This window comes from Oncorhynchus gorbuscha, linkage group LG09, assembly GCF_021184085.1.
Source record: "Oncorhynchus gorbuscha isolate QuinsamMale2020 ecotype Even-year linkage group LG09, OgorEven_v1.0, whole genome shotgun sequence".
Lineage (NCBI taxonomy): Eukaryota > Metazoa > Chordata > Actinopteri > Salmoniformes > Salmonidae > Oncorhynchus > Oncorhynchus gorbuscha.
Genome location: NC_060181.1, coordinates 43082544 through 43103683, shown reverse-complemented (window position 1 = coordinate 43103683; position 21140 = coordinate 43082544). Strand labels below are relative to the sequence as shown.

General features: G+C 46.2%; 1 protein-coding gene across 4 annotated transcripts in view; it reads left to right on the top strand.

The window, feature by feature from the left end:
• The window catches only part of LOC124043663 (RNA-binding motif, single-stranded-interacting protein 3-like), a 335167-nt gene that overhangs the window by 204973 nt on the left and 109054 nt on the right, over nucleotides 1-21140 (top strand). For all 4 annotated transcript variants that reach the window (XM_046362469.1, XM_046362468.1, XM_046362470.1 and 1 more), the window contains one exon: nucleotides 2752-2843. In XM_046362469.1, the coding sequence (XP_046218425.1) occupies nucleotides 2752-2843 (92 nt within the window). The remainder of the gene's footprint in view (nucleotides 1-2751; nucleotides 2844-21140) is intronic.

Sequence of the window (21140 nt, the reverse complement as noted above, 5' to 3'; positions counted from 1 at the left end):
ATAAAAGATTTCAACAATAAAAGTCGTTAACTTCAAGTGCTAAAGGTAGTAGCCTACAATTAGGAACAATTTAATTGGACACAGACACATAAAGGTAAAAACACTATCTAGACCTAGGCCTATATCATCAGATCCTTTGAGAACTTTGGTACATGTTAAGATATGAACAAAGAAACCTCGCCTCGGAGCATATTTCAGTCCTGTCCGTTGGAGCAGGATATGTAATGTCCGTGGTCTTCTCATTGCAAAAGTCCTGATCTGCTCCAAAATATATGTTTGCCGGGGTTGTGTCCAGTCCGGGGGACGCTTTCACATCTCTGGGAGGAAGGATGTTAACATTGCACAGCAGCTGAAAATTGTTTCCATCTGAGTGAAAGCTCCTTGGCCACAACAAAAGCAGGCTCCAGAAAATTAAATATTTAAGTAGGAAACCTGACAAAATAGACAAGATATTAAAACCTTGCGTTCCAGCAATAACATTCATTGACAAGTTCAAGCAATAATCTAAAAGTACAAAGACAAAATAGGTCAAATGTTACTTGATCACCCGTCATCATCTCCTTCTACTGGTGGAGGAGAGAAGGTTTATGCTGAAAGACAAATTACACAAAAATAGGGTAAAACATGAATGAATTAATAATGTCCTGTATCTTGTTATGGCCTGTTTACTGCTACAGCTGTACTAAAATGCCTTGTATACACTTATCCTGCTTCCAGCCCAACAATAGCAATGCAGACAAAATAACTAGCTAGATTTAGCAAACATTTAGCTTCATAATTACCAGCAGGCCAGATGTAAATTGTATTCACCTACTGTAGCTAGCCAGCTAGTTGAACATGTAAAAAAATAAAAATAATAATTTTAAAAATCTATGCGTTGAGCAGACCGCACCACCCTCTGGAGAGCCTTGCCGTTGCGGGCGGTGCAATTGCCATACCAGAGCGGTGATACAGCCCGACAGGATGCTCTCAATGGCTCTCATCTGTTTCTCAGCATCATGAGAGAGCAAGTGTTTTGTACTGGCCAAATTACTCTCGTGGGATGACTATATGTATGCAGGAACCCAAACAGTCTTGGCTTTCGGCTTCCCAACAAAATACTGTCTGCACTGTACCATGTTAGACATGCATACTGTAACTCCAGTTATTGAGCGGTTCACTGTCTGTCATATTGAACTCTCTTGTCTTGACCTACATTGTCCTCTCCAGACTCCTGCAACTGGATTCAGTTGAACACTCTCTGTCAAGGCTTGTGTTTGGTATTCACGGGTCATTTGATCGTTTGAGGTCGCGCCGTAGTGCCGTGGCCTTTTGGCCTTGGTCTCTGAATGGAGCCGACCACGGTGACTTTCCAGTGCCATACAGGTAATCGCTACTCTGAGGAAGAATTACTCTCCTATCTCTGCTGAATGTAGGTCAACAATCTCTCAAATCCCCTTCCTGTTCCAACGAGCATTCCTTTGAAGGGATGTCCTGAAAATATTCTGTTTTATACTTCACCATTCACCTCTTGAATAATATATTTATAGACCGGTTAACTGCATCTCAGCTAAGTAGAACAACTAGATCAGTTTTGGCAATATGATTTAATTCAACCTTATTTCACCTCCAGCTCTTACAGTAGTGTTTCAGAATGAACATTTGTCAGTTCTTCTCCTTCATTTTACCACCCTGTTGGTAATCAGACGTGAGCTCAATTCCGTTCTGCCACAGGTTATGATTTTGCCATTATTTCACGCTCCTTTACCTCTATCGAATGCAGGGAAGTCCAGACACACGCATCTGTGTGCGTGCGCACCCGTGTGTGTGTGTGAGTGTGTAGAGGGGAGCCACACCAGCTCGGCCCGGCTCCCCCCATTATCCCTTTCTAATTACACTTTCCTTGTGAAACAGTGGATCAGAGGCCACCATTGACTGCTTTTAATCCGGCACCAAATTTTAATTAACACCGCCGCGACCCCGCCGTTGATACATCCCCGGGAATGTCGGGATCACAATAACTCATAAATCACAGCTGCAGATTTCATTCCCGCCTTTTCACCACTGATGAATTTCCAGAGGGGGTGGGAGAGTTGAAGAAGAAGAGAAAAAAAACAAGGGAATGAACGAAGGCTCTTGTACGACGGCGTCAACCTTTGAGAGATTCTGTTTTGCCGGGGAGAAAATTAAAAACCCTGCGAAATGAAAATGGCTCTCTCTGTGCTAATGGGCTGTTGGTGTGAGGAGCTTGATGGCCAATGTCAGTCACTTCGAATATCATGGGGTTGAAGGTGTTGTTGTTTTGAGGGGAATTCCTTTCATTAGAAGAATCGATAGGCAGGTTGTTGTTTTTTTAAAGAAATGATTGGCATGTTTGTGTATATACTTTATATATGTGCATTGTTGTGATTCTTTGTATAGTTTTGTTGGAAAAATGTTCTTAAAAAATGTAGCACTGTATAATGTAGACTGTACTGTAGGACTTTAAATTACCGGTGTAGATTCCTTCATTCAAGTGGCTCACCGGCTTGGTTTGTTATTGCTAAACTGTTCATGAATGCTCCTAATTAGCATTCCTAAGCATCCCCATATGAACGTCAGTGGCGCTAATTATTAAGCGACGTAGTGCTTACAAGATATGAGAACTGGCAGCCTCTCTGGTCATATTACCCATCTATTACTGCTACAATTACCAAGCCCTGTCACTCCCTCTCACCGTCTAAGAACTACACCTGCATTCTCCATCATTCTCTCTTCTCTCTTTCCCTTCAGGATATGGCTTTGTGGACTTTGATAGCCCGGCTGCAGCACAGAAGGCGGTGTCATCTCTCAAAGCCACCGGGGTGCAGGCTCAAATGGCCAAGGTAAGAACTGTTAGCACTTTAGCATCGCTGCTATATTACGCTAATATAGGCCAGGCTCAAATAGCCAAGTTAAGGAGCTGTTAGAATGTTAAGCGCCACCCTACACTAATATAGACCAGACTCAAATAGCCAAGATAAGGCGTTAGCATGTTAGCATCACCACCATATATGATATTCTAGGCCAGGCTCAAATAGCCAAGGTTAGGAACTGTTAGCATGTCCACAACTTAGCGTCACCCCCACCTACGCTAGGCCAAGCACATTCCTCAGGCATCCCCCTTAGTGGAATGGCTTTGCTCAATAAACACATTTTACAGAGTCCTTCGATGACTTACACCCATTGCATACACTACATTATCAACCGGGTGGTTCGAGCCCTGAATGCTGATTGGCTGAAAGCTGTGGTATATCAGACAGTATACCTTTGGTATGACAAAACATGTATAATTACGTGTCTAATTACATTGGTAACCAGTTTATAATAGCAATATGGCACCTCAGGGGTTTGTGGTATATGGCCAATACACCATGGCTAAGGGCTGTATCCAGGCATCGTGCGTAAGAACGGCCCGAAGCCGTGGTATATTGGCCATATACCACACCTAGGGCCTTATTGCTTATACAAGGTCAGCTCGCTCATTACTGAATATGGGCTTTTACAGTTGCATGGTCTGGGAGAGAATCACCAGGTGCCATGTGGTGGACACTGTCAATTAGGCTGTGCTCTGGTTGCAGTGGGCATAGCCGCCTGTCATGTGCTCTTTGATGTGAAAGTGGAAGCAGGTGAGAGGAGCTGGAACATGAGACCCCAATGAGCTCCACAGCCTGAGAGAGTGAATGGCCATACCATAAGGCCAGGTAACTAGAGGCTTAATTGAACATTAATCAGACGTTTAACGTGTACTGATGCTGCTGGCATTGGTGCTGATTGGAACTGTGGTGGTGGTGATGAGGAGGAAGATGAGAGAGAGAGAGAGACTTCGATTTTTGTTCACTATTCCAATAATGATGATGGTGAGGATAATGATGCTAGAAATTATGATGAAGATGATACCCCCATTATTGTGATGGAATATAATGGGAGTAGCAGCTAGAGGGGAAATTATATCCTCAAATGCACAATTTACCCATTTCCTCTCTTCACAACGTGTCTGTCCTTCCTCTAATATAGGAGGCCACACACACAGAATACAGATTAGGGTGTATGCTTTTTCCATATTTCATTAAAAACCTTTCTTTGTATTGCTTTCTGTCGTCAGTCAACATTCCCAGGAGTTGGCTTTTGTCCCAATATAAAACAGCTGGCCTTTTTACAGTGTTTGTGTGTGTGTGTGAACGTACTCTTGAATATTTCCGGCCACATGAATTAAGGTCAGGCATTCTCTACTGCTGTCTTTTTATCCCACGTCTGAGAGACATTAAGTCGTTTAGTTTTATGGACTCTCTGTATCTCTGTTTACTTAGTCTCTCCTCTACCTGCTCGCTGTCTCTCTGTCTCGCTCCATCTCTTTCCCTTCGTGTCTCTCTCACACAAACACGCAGCCACTCACACTCCCGTCTTACCATGTGTTTGCCAGCCATACATTCAACAAGGGCAATTTAGTCCCACCCGCAATTAACGTGGCAGTCTGTAGCTGTGACATTGAAACACTGGTTGGTTTGCCGCCAGAGGCATCAAACAGGAACCCAGGTGAGCATTACCATCACATCCTGCAGGTGTAAATCATTGTGGCGATGGCTGCCACCCCCGATGACTGAACACGGTCGTGCTGGGGCTCATTCTCTTCATTCTCCACGCCCCGAGGCTCCATTTTTGTCACGTAGATCTCCAGCAACAAAGTAATAAACGGAATTGCGAGTCAGAGCCAGAGGCTTTGAGCTCGTTAAATAAAACCGTCGGAGTAATCAAGTTGCGCCTTCTTTTCCCGCCGCGGTGCCATTAAAAGGCTTTTATTGAGGTGCCTTATTTTAAACACGGCTGCGAGGGAGGGAAGAGAAGAAGGTAAGAGAAAGGTGGAGAAATGGCTCTTTATTTCTTCTTCCTTCTCCTTTTTGTCTGGATGCCCCCCCCCCCCCCTCTGAATTGGTAATACCAAGGAAATGTGAAACATTGGCTTCCTTTTATTTCCTCCTCCCCCTTGGGGACTGTGACAGCATGAGGGAGGTTGAGAACCATAATTGAGGTACCTGAAGGACACTTCCTTGTGCCTCCCTCGCTGTCAGTCACCTACAAAGCAGCAGCTTGGGCGAGTGTGTGTGTGTGTGTTCATCGGTGGGGGGGGGGGGTCCTAGCTGAAGACTTCATTCTCCATGTCACTGCGCGTGGAATGCTTTCTCTCACCGTGCGAAGACTGACATTAAAAGAGACAGAATGATAACAAGTAATCGGTCCGCTTCTCCCATCGAAGATGCATTCCTGTCAAAGAGCTCTCCTCCTCAACTCTCCACAGGCTGCCATTTTCCCCTTGAGCCAATCACACTGAATTATGGGGTGAGCGCCCTCGATTGCGGTGGTTGTGTCGGAGAAGCAATTCCACCTGACAGCTGCTAGCTCTCAGACAACAACCCAGTCTTTATGGAAATGATCTCCCTACCTTTGTCTTTGTTTGTCTTGTACTTGCCGAGATGAAAACAAAGCTCTCCCTTTCTCTCTCTCGCCAAGCTACCTGAACCAGCCCAGATTAGCCATAGTGTCCCCAACATCACACGGATATTTACACGTCACACTCCCTTGACATACATATTTAGATTCACCTTGTATTCAATCTCAAATCACTGCCTCCTGAGCTAACAGACATTACCATGTTTATTCTCCAGTAATAGCAGAGGCAAATCGGAACGCGGGAGAAAATAACAACTTTTTTTTAAAAGCTCAAAATGAGAGCCTCAGGTTCATTTGGATGTGGAGGGTGTTATCGGGGTTGTTATTGACATGTCATATGTGACCGACCGTCTCAAATCTGTCTTATTTAGCAACATTTGAAATAGTTTTCTTTATTTTTTATACATTGGATAAAAGTAGAGACTCGGCTTTAGGTTGAGTTTTACCCTCTCTAACTTTCGGGCTGTTCACCCTCTCTGTCTCTGCTCGCCCTTCACTTTCTGTCCACATTAGAGTGAGGGGGAAATATCTGGCCCATCAGGCAGCTGTCTCTGTTTGCCGTTTGGACATTTAAGGGCCCATGGAGTTGTTACGGTAAGGTTTGGGCTTCGGTCAGGGCAACAGCCCAATAAACGTAGAATAAAGGAGATTGACATTCCTATCTCTCAGGGGAAATTTCAATATTGCATTTATATTCATACAAACAGCGAGGAAGCTCCCTGTGGGTGGTCTGGGCAGTCAGGGTGGTATGGTTTTCATTATTACCCTATTATCCTTTTATGGGTGATTTCTTTGACACAGTTCCTGCACTGACGCCCCTTTTACAATTAAACGATACCAAGGGGTGACCTCTGGACTCCAATCAAACGGATGGTTGACGCCGTTGTTGGTGTGGCTGAGAATAGCTAGGTTAGCTTAGCATAGCAGTCCTGCACCACAGGCTGAGGTCAACTTTGGCTTCTTCTCAGGCAGTGGGAATCTATTCAGAAAGAAAGGATAATTGGCTGGACTAAAGGATACAGGTGCCGGTTCAGCACCCGTCTCTCTCTCTGCAGTTTGTGTTATTTTTCATAAAGCATAATGGTGTCATCCAGAAGATAGTCGTAATAAGCACATTTCCCGGTGTGTGGCGCCATCGAGACTGGGGGTGTCATAGAGATTATGGTGTAGCCTAGTAGAGACGTTTTCTAGTTCCTCCGCTCCGTATGTGTCCGCCTGTCACAGCCGCTCTTTGAATACACCATATAGTTGCATATTCTTGTATCCTTATCAACCCATTCCTCCTTTAGTTTATACTATACGTTTCTCCCCCTCGTGACAGTATGACAGTATCACTCAGTGTATGGGAGGCTGCGAAGCCTCCCTATGTTCCCCTACACATGTATATTCCTCTCTCTTTATCTCTCTACGTGCATGCGTTGCATAGACGCCTCGCGCTGAAGCATCGCCTCACCTTATAGCGGCAGCGCGCCTCTCGACCCTCCCTTTCCCAAAGTGATACTTTTGAAGGGCAAAACCAGCGCGAGTGAGAAGGACCATCTGACTAGCTCCCAATCCCGTGCCCCGTCATTGGCTCGCACCGTCTCCGCGCTCTAATTACGCTTCAATCATACGGAGGAGCGCGGCGTGCGGTAAATTATTTCACAGAGCAGCTTGGAGACGTGCAGAGAGAGAGAGAGGGGGAGAGTGGGAGAGAGAGGGGTTTGGCAGAGACCGTGTCACCACAGACAGCCAGCTGCAGAAGGAGACAGGCCAGCACTAATGAACAAAGTTACAAACTTATCAGAGGGAGAGAGTGTCTGGTCTGCCACACCCCTCTAGGGGAGTGAGAGTTACAGTAACCTTTAATGGACATTGGCATACATCACCATCCCAATACACAGAGAAAGACTTTAAATTGATACGGGATTTATTTTGAATTATGTTACTGTTTATTAGAGTTTGTCGTGACTCTGCTTTGTAATTCAATTCATTATTACGATCCTATCTGTAGTTTGAATGGCACTACGAACAAAGACGAATAAGTATTCTAATTAAAGTAACATTGGGGCTTTATTCAGTGAATAGCTATCTATTTTGTTACCAAATTGCCTAGCAGTGGCCCTGAGCCCAAAACGGTGTATTTCAAAAGGAGTGAAGGCCAGCCTCAATATGCTCAATGCTGCCATTGCGTCGCTTTGAAGCTAATATAAATACATATAAATACGGCTTTTCAGACTCAACAATGGCCACCGTATGCAGTTATTCGAATCCCTTTGATGTGGCAACTGTGTCAAGCCCCACCCTTAATCCCTCAATTGATCTGTGTCCACTACCAGACTGAGGGAGGGCCATTTCAAAGGGCCCCTGATTCCACCATCGCAGACAGACCCGACGAAGCAGCACTTTGCATTAGTTTACCCATTTGGTCAGAGAAAGGACAGCGATGCTCAGGACGTGTCTTCAATTGAAGCGATGCTGGACAAAGCTGGATAGTGTTTCAAATCGGTGTATTGTTACGCCTTCATGGTGTTAGCAGTTTTACCTACACTGTAATCTGTGCATTTTACGTCTAAATTGTGGAACAGCAGTGTACTTAGCAACATATTACTTACAGATTGTCAGAGAAAATGGCTCATGTCAGGGGCTCAGAGGTTTAGTGAGGTTGAGGTCCAAACATTTTTAGCTGAAGCTCATTTACTGCATTTCAATGCATATTGTAATTCCCAACAGTAATTTAGTTATTATTATTATCCCGAGTGGCGCAGCGGTCTAAGGCACTGCGTCGCAGTAGTCCGGACCTACATACACACTTGTGTGTTTGTTCCTTTGATGGGAGTATGTTGTGGGCTTGGTAGGCGGATGTGGCTGCAGTAGAGAGCTTTAAGCTCTCCCAGCTCTCTCCCCAGCCCAGGCCTTCCGTGCGAGCCGCTGATTCAGTTGCCCCATTTCAATTTGTCTTCATCAGTCATACCAATTAACTCGGGGATTAGATTCCTCGCTGCCAGCAATCTCCGGCCCTCCTCCCTACCCCTCCCTCGTCCTACCCTCTCTGCCAGCATGCACGGCCCTGACTATACACATTATAGATATGTTTAAAACTACGCTCCACTAACAGCTCCCTTGTAGACATTCTTATCACTGGAGGTTTCGCACTCCCAACTGACGGTCTTCTTAGTATTCTGTGTGGTGGGTGGACTTCGGCGTATCAACAGAATTTTAAAGGAGAGGAGAGACTTCTTGACCATGTGTTTTCTTAAAATTCAGTGTGGTGGACGGCCTACTATTTTGCCGTTTCCACACATTGTAAAGGAGACTACTCCTTGACCATGTATTTTTCAGGGGGGATTTCTCTGCCGTCATTTTCCTCTACCTGTCATCCTTCACGAGGCATGAGAGGGCAATTTCCCCTTACAGCCTGGAAACGGTGAACTGTGAGTTTCCCCTCCGACCGAATCAGCAGGAAAGTACCACGAGTGCCAACCTAAACCAAGCAGTGAAGTAGTAGGAGCTATTTAAAGCTAAGGGAATCCAAATGACATTGAATGACGAGCCTGTCCCTGCTCGTGCTCCTGAAGCAGGTTATTTTCACGCTCACACACACACGTGGCTTATTTCGTTTATTAGATTATTTTTTACTGTTATAGCGCTATGCTGTCATAATGTATGAATTAAGCTTCCATACATTTAGATGGAGAGAATAACATAGAATGTATGCGTGTGTAACGGCTCTCTTCTATCTCCTCCTCTGACGAAGAGGTAGAACAAGGATCGGACCAAAATGCATCTGTAGGTTCTTCTTTCTAAACACACATTAATCCACCGCCTTACTGTGTAACACACACACACACACACACACACACACACACACACACACACACACACACACACACACACACACACACACACACACACACACACACACACACACACACACACACACACACACACACACACACACACACACACACACACACACACACACAGTAGACGAACGAAAGCGCCACTAGCCAGGCTATGTTTAATTCACTCTCAAATGTAACACGATTAAGGTACCCTCCCACCATAGCACAGTTACATATTCAGGGCTTAAAGCTCCTGTCTGCGTGAGTTTACATTTCTACCGCGCTGAGAAAGCCTCTCAACGTAATTAAGATGTAATGCTAATTCTGGGCGCTGCTGCACAGTCTATTTGGATTTCCGACTGGCTGCCGATGGTAACACAAACAAATAGTGCCGACCGTGTTACGTGCCTGGCCATTAACGAGAGACTAATCACGCAGGAGTGAGGCTCATGGTCGGGTTTGTCCTTCTCATCCCGTGACAGACTGGCCGTCACCGGTTCGTCACTGTCTGTCTCTGTCTCTTTTTGGCCATCTGTCCCCCCCCACCATCACCGTCCCTCTCTCGCTCTTCCTCTCGCTCGCTCTCTGGTTCTCGCTGTCTCTGTCTGTCTCTCTCTCTCTCTGGTTCTCTCTCTCTCTGGTTGTCTCTCTCTCTCGTTCTCTCTCTCTCTGGTTCTCTCTCTCTCGTTCTCTCTCATGTTCTCTCTCTACAGGCCCCTAATGAATTGTGCAGGCATGCCATGTTAAATTAGACTGACAGTTTCCATCATATTTGTAGGGGTTGTACTGTAGGTGGACTCTGAGACAGAGCAGCATAGAGCTCTGGCCATGTCAAAAGGCCCACGCATCAGCCAGAGGCTGCCTAGTGACTGTTGATGGATGGGGAACTGTGACACCCATGTCTCTTATTCAGACTAATGAGGGAGGGGGAACTGAGGGAGTAGTGGGCTCTGGCTCTCTGGCTTTGGCAATGCCGTTTTTTCCCCCTCCATCTGAATGTCACTGTGTGTGGCGGTGTGTCTGTCCAATCTCTGCTAGTGGTCTCTGAGTGGGGGGTGAAAGGTCAACAACAACTAAAAAAGAAGAGAGAAGTGAATGTAAAATCTGCATCTTCGGGATGAAATTAGCCTTTGAGTTTTCGTCTCTCTGGGGGGGGGGGGGGAAGGAAGGAAAACGTGAGGGAGTCACTCTACTCTCTCAGGTCCCCGAAGTCAAGGTCGACCAGGAAACCAGACTCACCCAGGAGCTGCCCTTAATGAACCTCTGTCCCAGCAGACGCATGTCGACTGACTGCTGATTATTGAGCAGGGGAGGTGTGTGCGTGCGTGTGTGCATGTGTGTGCACGCATACGTGTGTGTGATGAGGGGGTCTCTTCAGAGTTCACATATGAAGCTGTCTCCAGGGCCTCAGTCAGAGCAGAGTGAGAGCCAGTCAGCAGTTCAGAGACCACGGGGGCAGGCCAGATACTCGGGGTAGAAATTATCACCATCTGCGGGGTGATTCCTCCACACCACATTTTGCTGTCCGGGTTTGTTTACCCTACATAACATACTGTACATCAGCACATCCTGAAAACAGACCAAGCCCTCCTCCGGGGCTGTTAACCTTGAGCCCTGTGTGGATCCGGGTGGATGATGCATGTTCAGCTGTGTGTGCTTGTAAAATCACTGGGAAATATGCACGTTTAACTCTTCTTAGACATAGTGTTTTGAGTATGTTCACATTCATCTAGTTCAATGAGATGTTGACTCGCTTGTTGACTTAATGACATTTTCAAGGAAATATACACATTTGCACGTCAATCACCGTAGTTCCCTCTCCCTCGATGATCCACTTATGTTTGAAGGTTGCTCACATGGCTTGGCTGTGATTCTTTCACCTCCCCCCTCCAAATCGGTGATGTGCGTGGGGTGTCTGCTGTTTAAATGCGTTCTCTCCGCCTCTGCATTGTGTCAATATTTTGTCTGCGTTCTGTCGTCTGTAATTTGCTGCAGAGTTGTCGCCTGTGATGAGTCTGTTATGTCTTTGCCTTGGTTATGTCTCATTCACTTCTAGCTTTCCTGTGCTCAGGGTGCTCCTCCTGTACTGCGTTTATTGTGTCTGGCTTCTCGTGTTGGGCCAGTATGCTATGCTTGTGTTGCGCCCGTGCTTGTGCCACTGTTATCATGGCATTGTCTTTGTACTTTCTCTATGTTGTCTCAGTGTTATCTCTTTTGATGTTAGTGCTATCTCCTTGATGTTAGCGCTATCTCTTTGTGGCCCGTGCGTTATCGTCTTGCAATCAAGGCAATGGCTTTGTGTTGCAACACCTAGCATAATCGTCATGCTATCTTAAATGTTATCTTTCAGTTAGAGTGGTCTTTTGCAGTAGTCAGTAGTCTTATTTAACTCGCATCATTCCCTCTGGTGTTATCTTAGTATTTTGACTTTGTAGTTTTGTGATTTATATCATTTTTTTGTGTGTGTGTGTGTGTGTGTGTGTGTGTGTGATTCCTCCAGTGTTTCTGTGTTGTGTGCTCATCACGTCCTCCGTGTTTGTGTTGACACGGCTACATGTCTGTGTTGTCCCTGTGTCGTTATGTTTGGTGCAGAGCAGACCTGATTGAAACCAGATGGCTAGTCTTTGGGAGTCTGACAACTGAAGAAGTAATGGCGAAAACAGTAGACAAGACGAGAGAACCAGACATGCCATCAACTACAGAGAGAGACAGATTTATGCACAAGGAGCATCCTATCTCTCTCTCTCTCTCTCTCTCTCTCTCTCTCTCTCTCTCTCTCTCTCTCTCTCTCTCTCTCTCTCTCTCTCTCTCTCTCTCTCTCTGCTGGGATGTGACGTTCACACAGATGCCTCCTGCAATAACCGATGGAAGAACACGCTAACTATCACATGCATTATGAAGCAAGCCGTCAAATAGTATCACGTCATTAGGTTCCATGTTGTGTAATCTGACTCTAAACCGTTAAATATTTCCGGCTGTTTGCTCTTTTCCTTCCTAGCCAGTCTGACGGCGATGTTTACATCCGATTGTCAAATAATATACATTTACAGAACATGATACTCAAACAGGAAACCCTAAGGCCTTGACGTAACTTCTGCTAGCTCCCTTGTATGAACAAATCAGTTGCGTAGGAATTGTACAGTACATTCGCCAAACGGCCTTCGGGGTACTTTTGTATTTTGCGAATACTGGATAACCCGAGGCCTGTTGAAGGTGTGCTGCCCCAGGACTGGGTTAGAAGAGAAGAAGGATTCAAGGATCTTCCCGAGCCAAGCCAGGGACGCTCCCTGACCCGAAGTTCCCTATAAGAAAGATCTGGGACAGACGGTAGATTGGGAGCCGTTGCCATCTTGAATATTGGATCACTCCCTCGCCACCCTTTTGAGGCAGATTGAGTGGATGCTGCACGCAGAGCTCATCCTCTGCGTGATGAACACCCCTTCGGTACATCACATGATCCCCCATCTGGCCTGGCTCTGCTCGAATTTACAGGCGCAGCTTGGACGGTGTTGCAAGCTGTAACCTTGTTTAATATTCGCCATGACGACAGGCATATAGTATTCCCTAACAGGTTTTAGCTAAAAGCAAGAACGTGGATGTTTACAAAAAGCATTGGCAATTGAATGAAAAATGCAAAAAAGGGCTTTGTGAGAAACTGTGCGGTTGTTGTATCCGGATCTGACTCCTTTTCCTGATAGAGTGGTTCATCAATCTCCATGGAAATGGTCACACCTGCTTCGATAGCTAGCTGATGGCACAGTGTTGCCTTGAGAGAGGGAGGGAGCAGAGAGAGAGTAGAGCGAAAGAGAGAGGGTGGGGTCTGAGAGATCCAGAGGAAGTATAAATGTGCCTCCAATCGAATTATTGGCCAATCAAGTCATAACGTGAGCAATTCAAGGCCTACATCAACGGGGATAATCTCGTTGGCTGTGCATTAGGGGCCTGAGAGGATATGGGGTCGGCGAGGAGGAGGAGGAGGGGGGGTGGAGCTCTTAGTGGGTGCGCTCAGTGGGGGGTCTCAGAGGAAGAAGATTCTTTGATAGGAGTTGAGAGATATTTTTCATGTTGAATGAGGGGTGGATGGTGGAGTTTTAAATAATGTCTCGATCTCTGCCTCTGGTGTATCGCTGTAAGAGACCGGGTAGAGTAGAAGGGTTGATTTCGCCTGTGTTGCCATCTGCTTCTGTCTCATTGGTCATTGACAACATTTCTCATGTGTCCAATTACGAAAGAGGATTATGATCTGGTTGTGCGCTGTCTAGTGACCCCTGGTCATATCTGATTTTGTCTGTACATAATGGTATATTGCAGTACTACATATTTGCATTAGTATTACTGTATTTGCTTATACGGTTGGCTCTCAAATGTTGTCTTTTAACACAGCTTTTGTTCACAATATTTCACCATTCTGACCCAGCTGTGGCAGATCTACAGCTCGCTCCATTGTTAATAACCTATGGGGTTTGACGTCTTCAGCTGTGTGTATAATGCCACTCATTGTATACATTCAGTGTAACATCTCCCAGCTTTGAGGTAGTCAACCAGGAGGGCTTACACCTGGAGAATCACTATGAACACACAACTACAACATGCCTGGCGTTTGAACAGTAGGGGCTCCAACAAAGACTCCCTCTCCAAAGCCGATCTTGGTTTCCGGAGGTTTGACACTGGCGTGGAGCGCTAATCAGGCTCTGTTTCATGGCCTTGGAAAGGGTGCCCCCCCCCCCAGAGAAAAGCCCTGACAGTTTTCCATGCGATTTGCATGTGGAGGGTTCCTGAACCAGCTCCCCTTGCTCCGCCTCGTGCCCGGGTATCCGCATAGTAGAAACAGCTGCCAGGGGAACAGCTTGTCGGTGGGAGGGAGGGGAAAAAGGGAGAGAAGGTAATCACTTTTGGAAAAATACTGCTTCTCCGGACCCTGCCAAGAGCTCGTTTGTGTTGTGGCTTTTCTACTGGAAGCCCGTTGCTTTGGCTCTCTGGCTTCTTAGGTTCTGTTGGTTCTGGCATCCCCTCTCTCCAGAGTTAATACAACAATGAGGGGTTTTCGTTAAAAAGCGTCTCAATGGTTGTAAATGGACGAAAACAATGGACCGGAGAATGATATTGGGGGGGGGGGGGCTGTTTTTGATCGCCGTGAAGGCATGTGTCTAAGGATGTGAGAGGCCCGAAAAGAGTTCTACAAAAGTGTAGTATTATGAAATCACGGCTGACTTGGGGGAGCAATCCCCTTTTTATTGGGGAGCGTGTCCTTATTTCCCTGTGGCACGACCAACACATCTGATCTTTCCCCAATTCCCTGAACCAGAGCCACCCCAACTGACTGACTACAGCCTGTGTCACGATCATGCAGTCCCGCCTTTGAAACGTGCCCAGGCAACTGCAACATTCTGCGTGTTGAGCTATTTTAGAATGCACATACATGTACAGTAGCCGAGAACGGATTATGCATAAACAGTAGCATCCCATTCAGCCAATCAAGCAGATCAGCTTGAGGGGAAGTGACAAGTTCAGCATTGTGCTGGTTAAAATCTTATGAATACCTTCTTCTCTAGAACAGATGGCCTGAGTGTACGAGATACAGCCAAAATAACCCTTTCCCGACGCAAGGAAAAAAGCCTGTTTGAATTCATCTGTCTGTCATAATCAGTGAGTATTTGGGGGTTGGGGGGGTGGGGGGGGGTTCATACTGTAAACATTGTTTTCACACACACGTGCAAAAAACAGAAGCCTTTGAGACTTTGCATCATTTTTGATTGAATAGCGCCTCATTATTTACCGGCAGCTTATCGTCTTCCATCTACTAAGCTTCGAATCTCTGTGATACAGTGTCAGTCATGGGAGATTGGAGTGGTTTTAGCTATCCGGAGGGAGAGGAGTGAAAGAGGAAGAGAAGGGAGCGGTGAGAGGTGCAGGAGCTAGCGGAGGAATAGAAAGGAAGGAGCTGTACATGTTTGGCGGAGGTATATAAGTGTCCCTGTCAGCCTGTAATGACTGTGTGTTGGAGGCCGTTCAGAGACTCTGGACCTGCAGGGGAGCAGCTTTCACTTCCCCTGACACACACACACACACACACACACACACACACACACACACACACACACACACACACACACACACACACACACACACACACACACACACACACACACACACACACACACACACACACACACACACACACACACACACACACACACACACACACACACACACACACACATCTACTCTCGCTTAGACAGAGGGATGAGTCAGAAGCTCTGCTGGCTACTGTCCCTCCCTCCTCCTCCCTCTCTTCCTTTCCATTTCCCTCTTTTCTTTTCCTTTCCTCTCCTCACCCTGCTCTACAAAGGTATGTTTAATACATAAGGGCCCTAATCGCTATCGCAGCTGTGTCGGGCCCTCCAACCGTCTGGCTCTACGCTGTGTGTTCTTTCTCCTCTCTTCCTCTCTCATCCTTCTTTTCCGGTCTTCTCTCTTCTGCACCGCAGGATCATACAGAGAGGCCATTCTCATCGACCTCTGTCCTCAGGTGTCAAGTTCTCTTTCTCTCTCCCTCTCGGTCTTTCTCCCTTTCTCTATCTCGCTTTCTCTCTCTCACCATTCATTATATATGCCTCGTTGGACTTTAAACACCTCACATGATTATGGTGTGTAGGAATGAGGTTGAATAGGCCTCTGTTACCTGGTAACTACATTCAATTGCGTTCATATTCGAATAAGTATAGTAGGCTACTTCCTCAAATTTTTTAAAAAGCACCGTGAATTAGTAACTCTTAAATGTAACTACATGTAATTTATAATGTAATCTACGTCCTCCCAGAAAGTAACTATTTATCTTGAGAAGACTCTAAAAAGTAACTAGTAATGCTGCACACTCAAAGAAAGGTTAAAATCTTACCATTCTGGTAAAATAACTATACATTGTTGAAGTGTAGTCACTTTTGAGGACATAAGCTCCGAGTTAACAGTGCAAATATGATACAAATATGGAAATATTTAATATGACGTTTTTCTTATTAATCAAAACTGAATGAATTAGGCTTGAAATTACTTTCTAAATATTATTTAATCAAATGATAATCACTAACTATAATATTTCACCTTCCTTATAACTTTAAAATACATGTATATGTTTATTGTTAGAGAATATGTGCAAATTTTCTGAAGGTCTCTCGCTAAACGTCTGTCTCCCATCGTTGTGAACGTCACACAGAGCTTTAGCTTGGGAACTCGCCTTTCATCTCGTATTAATCTTGTCCATCACATTTTTTTCTGTTTAAAATCTATGAATTCTTTTAGATTAACGGCTATAAATCAATCTATAGTGTTGAAACCACTCTCTCCTGCTGAGCTAAGATGTTAGAATTGCAGACGTGCTAGGGTTCAGTCAGGAGTTGATAGATAGTTTAAAGAGCGAATTAAATTGTATCCCAGCTTCAAATGGTTTCAGATTTCACATGCCACATCACACAGGTGGATAAAATATAATATTGTGTCTGTGGGAACCAGGGCTATTGCTCAATGCAAGCCATTTTGATCTATGGTGTCCACAGATCGATTTATAAGCAAAAATAGCAATTGTAACTGGTACCAGAACCACACAGGTCCCCTAAACATCGGAATTTACATCTAAAAGCTTTTTAAACAATGTAAAATGTTCTCTGGAATCATTTCACATATTTTGGAAATGCAGATGAGAAATATGTGATGGAGCACCTCTGTATATACGGTTGTGTTTTATGACCAGGGCCCGTATACACAAAGCCTAGGGTCAGTTTAGCCTTTTAGATCATAATGAATAAGATAATATGGATAGATCCTAGATCCGCACACAGAACAGAGAGCCTCGCAGCCTCTACGAAGTAGACAGATCTGTGGCGTGCCATCGTTCAGCTCGTTGCATAGCCATCAGTAAATGCTGTCAAGTGAGCGCCACTCAATCCCACAACAATCTCTCCCACTGTCCTCTAGTAGTCTCCCTCTCACCCGCCATCAAAAACACACGAGGTGGAGTCTCCTCTCCACCGCAGCAATGGATACAAACGGAGGCGTGCGTTGGGGAAACTGGCTGACATTTGTGCGTCTGATTAGAGCACGAAGCACAACACTTTGTAATTGATTGTGGCCACGGGCTGCTCACGCTTGCCTCGCCCCTCTCCCTCTCCCTCCCCCCCTCACCCCATATAGCCTCTCAGAATCACTGCACCTCTCTACGCCCCATTAGCATGGCTCACACACATGCATGCACACACAGACACACACACACACCCCATCCGCTCCACTGCACCCATTCCAATAACAACCTTTTAATGGGGCTGTGGTTTAGTTGAGCGCCCAGACTATCCCATCCCGGAAGCGATGCATGGAGGCTCCCATGAAACAGGATGTTTATCCCACCGCCCGATCCGTATATAGGCCCTACAGTATAGACATTGCTCCTATAGACAATGGTTGGTGTCTGAATGAATTCTATAGGTCTAGAGACGATGTGTTGGGTCAAGAGGTTAAAGGGATACTTTATGATTTTGGCAATGAGTCCCTTTTATCTACTTCCCCAGCGTGCTAGCAGATACCCATAGACTTCCAGTCATTTAGCTATCACTAGTTAACGTTGGCTTATGAAGGTACCTTTAACTTCCTTCATACCAGACACTGAGACATACAAATGGCATCCACGAGTTCATCTGAGTAGTAGGTAAAGGGGTCTCATTGCCAAAATCCCGAAGTATCTGTTTAAGAGAGGCAGAGGGTGGGAGAAGAAGAGGAGAACAGAGTGGAACAAGGGAGGGAAGGAAGGAGGGCGAGATGGAGAGAAGTTGTGCTGAGTGGTATGTTTTTGGAGGGAGGAGAGGAGTAGGGGAAGGTGCTCTCTAGTAATTAACAGTGGAGCTCACCCAGGGAGGCTCCACGTGTCGAGGAGCCATTAGACACGTAGCAGGGAGCTATGCACAGAACAGGGCGGCCATTCTGCTGACTCTGCTTGCGGCAAGCGCCCCCCCCGCACGTAGCAACGTCTAAATCACCTCGTGCCGACACCACAAGGAAGGAGCGACACAGCCAGGAAAGATGAGGAGGCAGGAGGAGAGGCAGGGGTTGGGAGCCCGTGTTAAGATCTATATTTGTCTTATGCATATGCACACACGCACATGAGTACATGCACACACGGACATACACACTCGTTTTTTTTTATGATGAGGTACGCACTCATCTACAGTAATACGTAGCTCCTTGATAAGCAATGTGATCTGTCATTTAATTGCTGAGCTAATAATTCCCTGTTTGCCAGAGTGCACATTGGAGCACCTATTATGGCACCTAATCCCACTCTGTTAGTGCTCTGTAGTGTAGATTGCAGGCGTCTGTAGTGTAGATTGCAGGCGTCTGTAGTGTAGATAGAAGGCGTCTGTAGTGTAGATAGAAGGCGTCTAGTGCACGTTCCGTCTCTCACTCGCTGATACACCAGTTTACTGTGACCTTTAAACAGGCACAGTCGGTGTCTTTTGCCACCGAGCACACACACACACACACACACACACACACACACACACACACACACACACACACACACACACACACACACACACACACACACACACACACACACACACACACACACACACACACACACACACACACACACACACACACACGTACATGCACACTCAGACCTCCCCACACACCCCCACACAAATGGGAACAGTAATTAGCGAGGGCTCCCGGGCCCCTCTGACAGGCTTTTCAGAGGAGAGAGAGAAAGGGCAGGGTGACATTTGGGCAGCAAAGTGGCACAGTCATCACCGCCGCACTTCACAGAATTATCAGCCGAGGTTGAGGGTTCAAATCCCCGAGTCCATAGAGCGACGAAGCCGTTACGCCTTAGACAAGACGCTGCCATCAGATAACCGCCATGTGTAAAGTGTTCAGCGTAGTACCCAGCCATTTGGGATTGTGCGTCTTCAGTCTTTCGTGGCCCTGCGAGTGCCTTAACACCTGAAGTACCAGCTATAAATGATACATTTCTACTTAGCCTGGCGAAAAGGCCGATAAGCACTGCTTTCATAGCAAAGTGTTACTGCTTTACACCTTGAGTGAACTGGTTACAAGCCTATTGGCGTTATTTGTGTTAGTTAAATGAATAAGCCCGGTTCGATCTTAAGAGTCTTGTTGTGAGAATAGCTGCCCTCGGGCTGGACCTTGCTCAGCTCAGCCTGGCCAACCAGTAAAGGGCCCTTCATTGAGAAAGAGAGAGAGAGGGAGGGAAGTGTGAGTTGCCTGTTTGACGGATGGGTCAGGATCACACAGTCCCTGTGACCTCGTTGCTGGGACTAGACCCAGTCACTCATTCCCAACCAACAATGAGCCTGCGCTGCATGCCAAACAGGTTCTGATTTCTTGGCTGCAACGTACTGTATGGCCTTTCCTCTTGAGTGAGTGCCAAGATCTCCCACACGCAGAGATTTGATTTGATTCGATTTTGGGGATGAAAAATACAGTTAGTGTCAACTATGGCCTAGAAGATAGCACAGGCAAGTATAATGTATAATTTCCAATGAAGTCCTCAATGGGATTTTATTATTTATTTATTTTTTAATAAAGACCGACACGGATTTACCCATACTAACAAAATCAGCTGGGGAGTCTCAATCACTCGCACAAGCAGAGGAGTGGTCCAAGGTATGGTGCCTCTCACTGCTGTGATAGCATGGCTTCCTGACCTTCGAGAACAGCAGAGGAGACTGGGGATGCTGTATCCTGTACCCTTGAGAGATGGTGACGCAGCCTTACGCTTCATGACAGCTCCGTGGGCGTCTGATTCTCTGACAGGTCCTAACCTTGTTCTGCGGTCCTCTACCGCTCCGTTGGTAGAGCATGGCGCTCGCTATGCCAGGATGGTGGGTTCGATTCCCTGGACCACCCATATGTGGAAAAAATGTATGCACATGTGACTAAGTCGCTTTGGATAAAAGCGTCTGCTAAATGGTATATTATGTGATGTAATGTGGAACGGCATTATTTTATGCACTGAGCATGTCTTGTGGCTTGTGAACATCTGGTACATTGCGCAGTACTTAATGTTCGAAACTCTAGTCTATACTGTACATCATTTGAGTGTCTTACTACCCCATTTTTGCACTGAACACGCCTTGGCTTACGAGCATCTGGTACATTCATTCGAGAATTACACATTTGAATTCAGTTGTATCACAGACTCTGAGGAGCTTTGCCTTCAGTGAAACATACGTGTTTTAACTGTGCTTTGGGCCGTCGTCGTTTTATCTCGCTCAGAAGGAAGGGAGTGTTCTTCCTCTCTCAGGGAACAGAACAGGCAGCGACAGTCCTCAGAGGCTGTCTCGAAATCTAAATGCCAGTTTTTACTGGATATCCCTCTGATCTAATTCTGGAAGACCAGGCCAGGCATGACAGAGTCTGTCAGACAGACTGACTGGTACACACACACACACACACACACACACACACACACACACACACACACACACACACACACACACACACACACACACACACACACACACACACACACACACACACACACACACACACACACACACACACACACACACACACACACACACACACACACACACACACACACACACACACACACACACTCCCCCCGCACACACACACACACACACACACACAACACACACACACACACACACAACACACACACACACACACACACACACACACACACACACACACACAACTCCCCCGCACACACACAGACCGACTGGTACATGCAAGTCAGTGACCGAGAGTCAAGACCGAGAGTCAAGAGATTTAAAAGCAGGCTCTGTCGCTGGCGTCTTCCGTCATATTTAAACGGGGTCCTGAGAGACATAAACA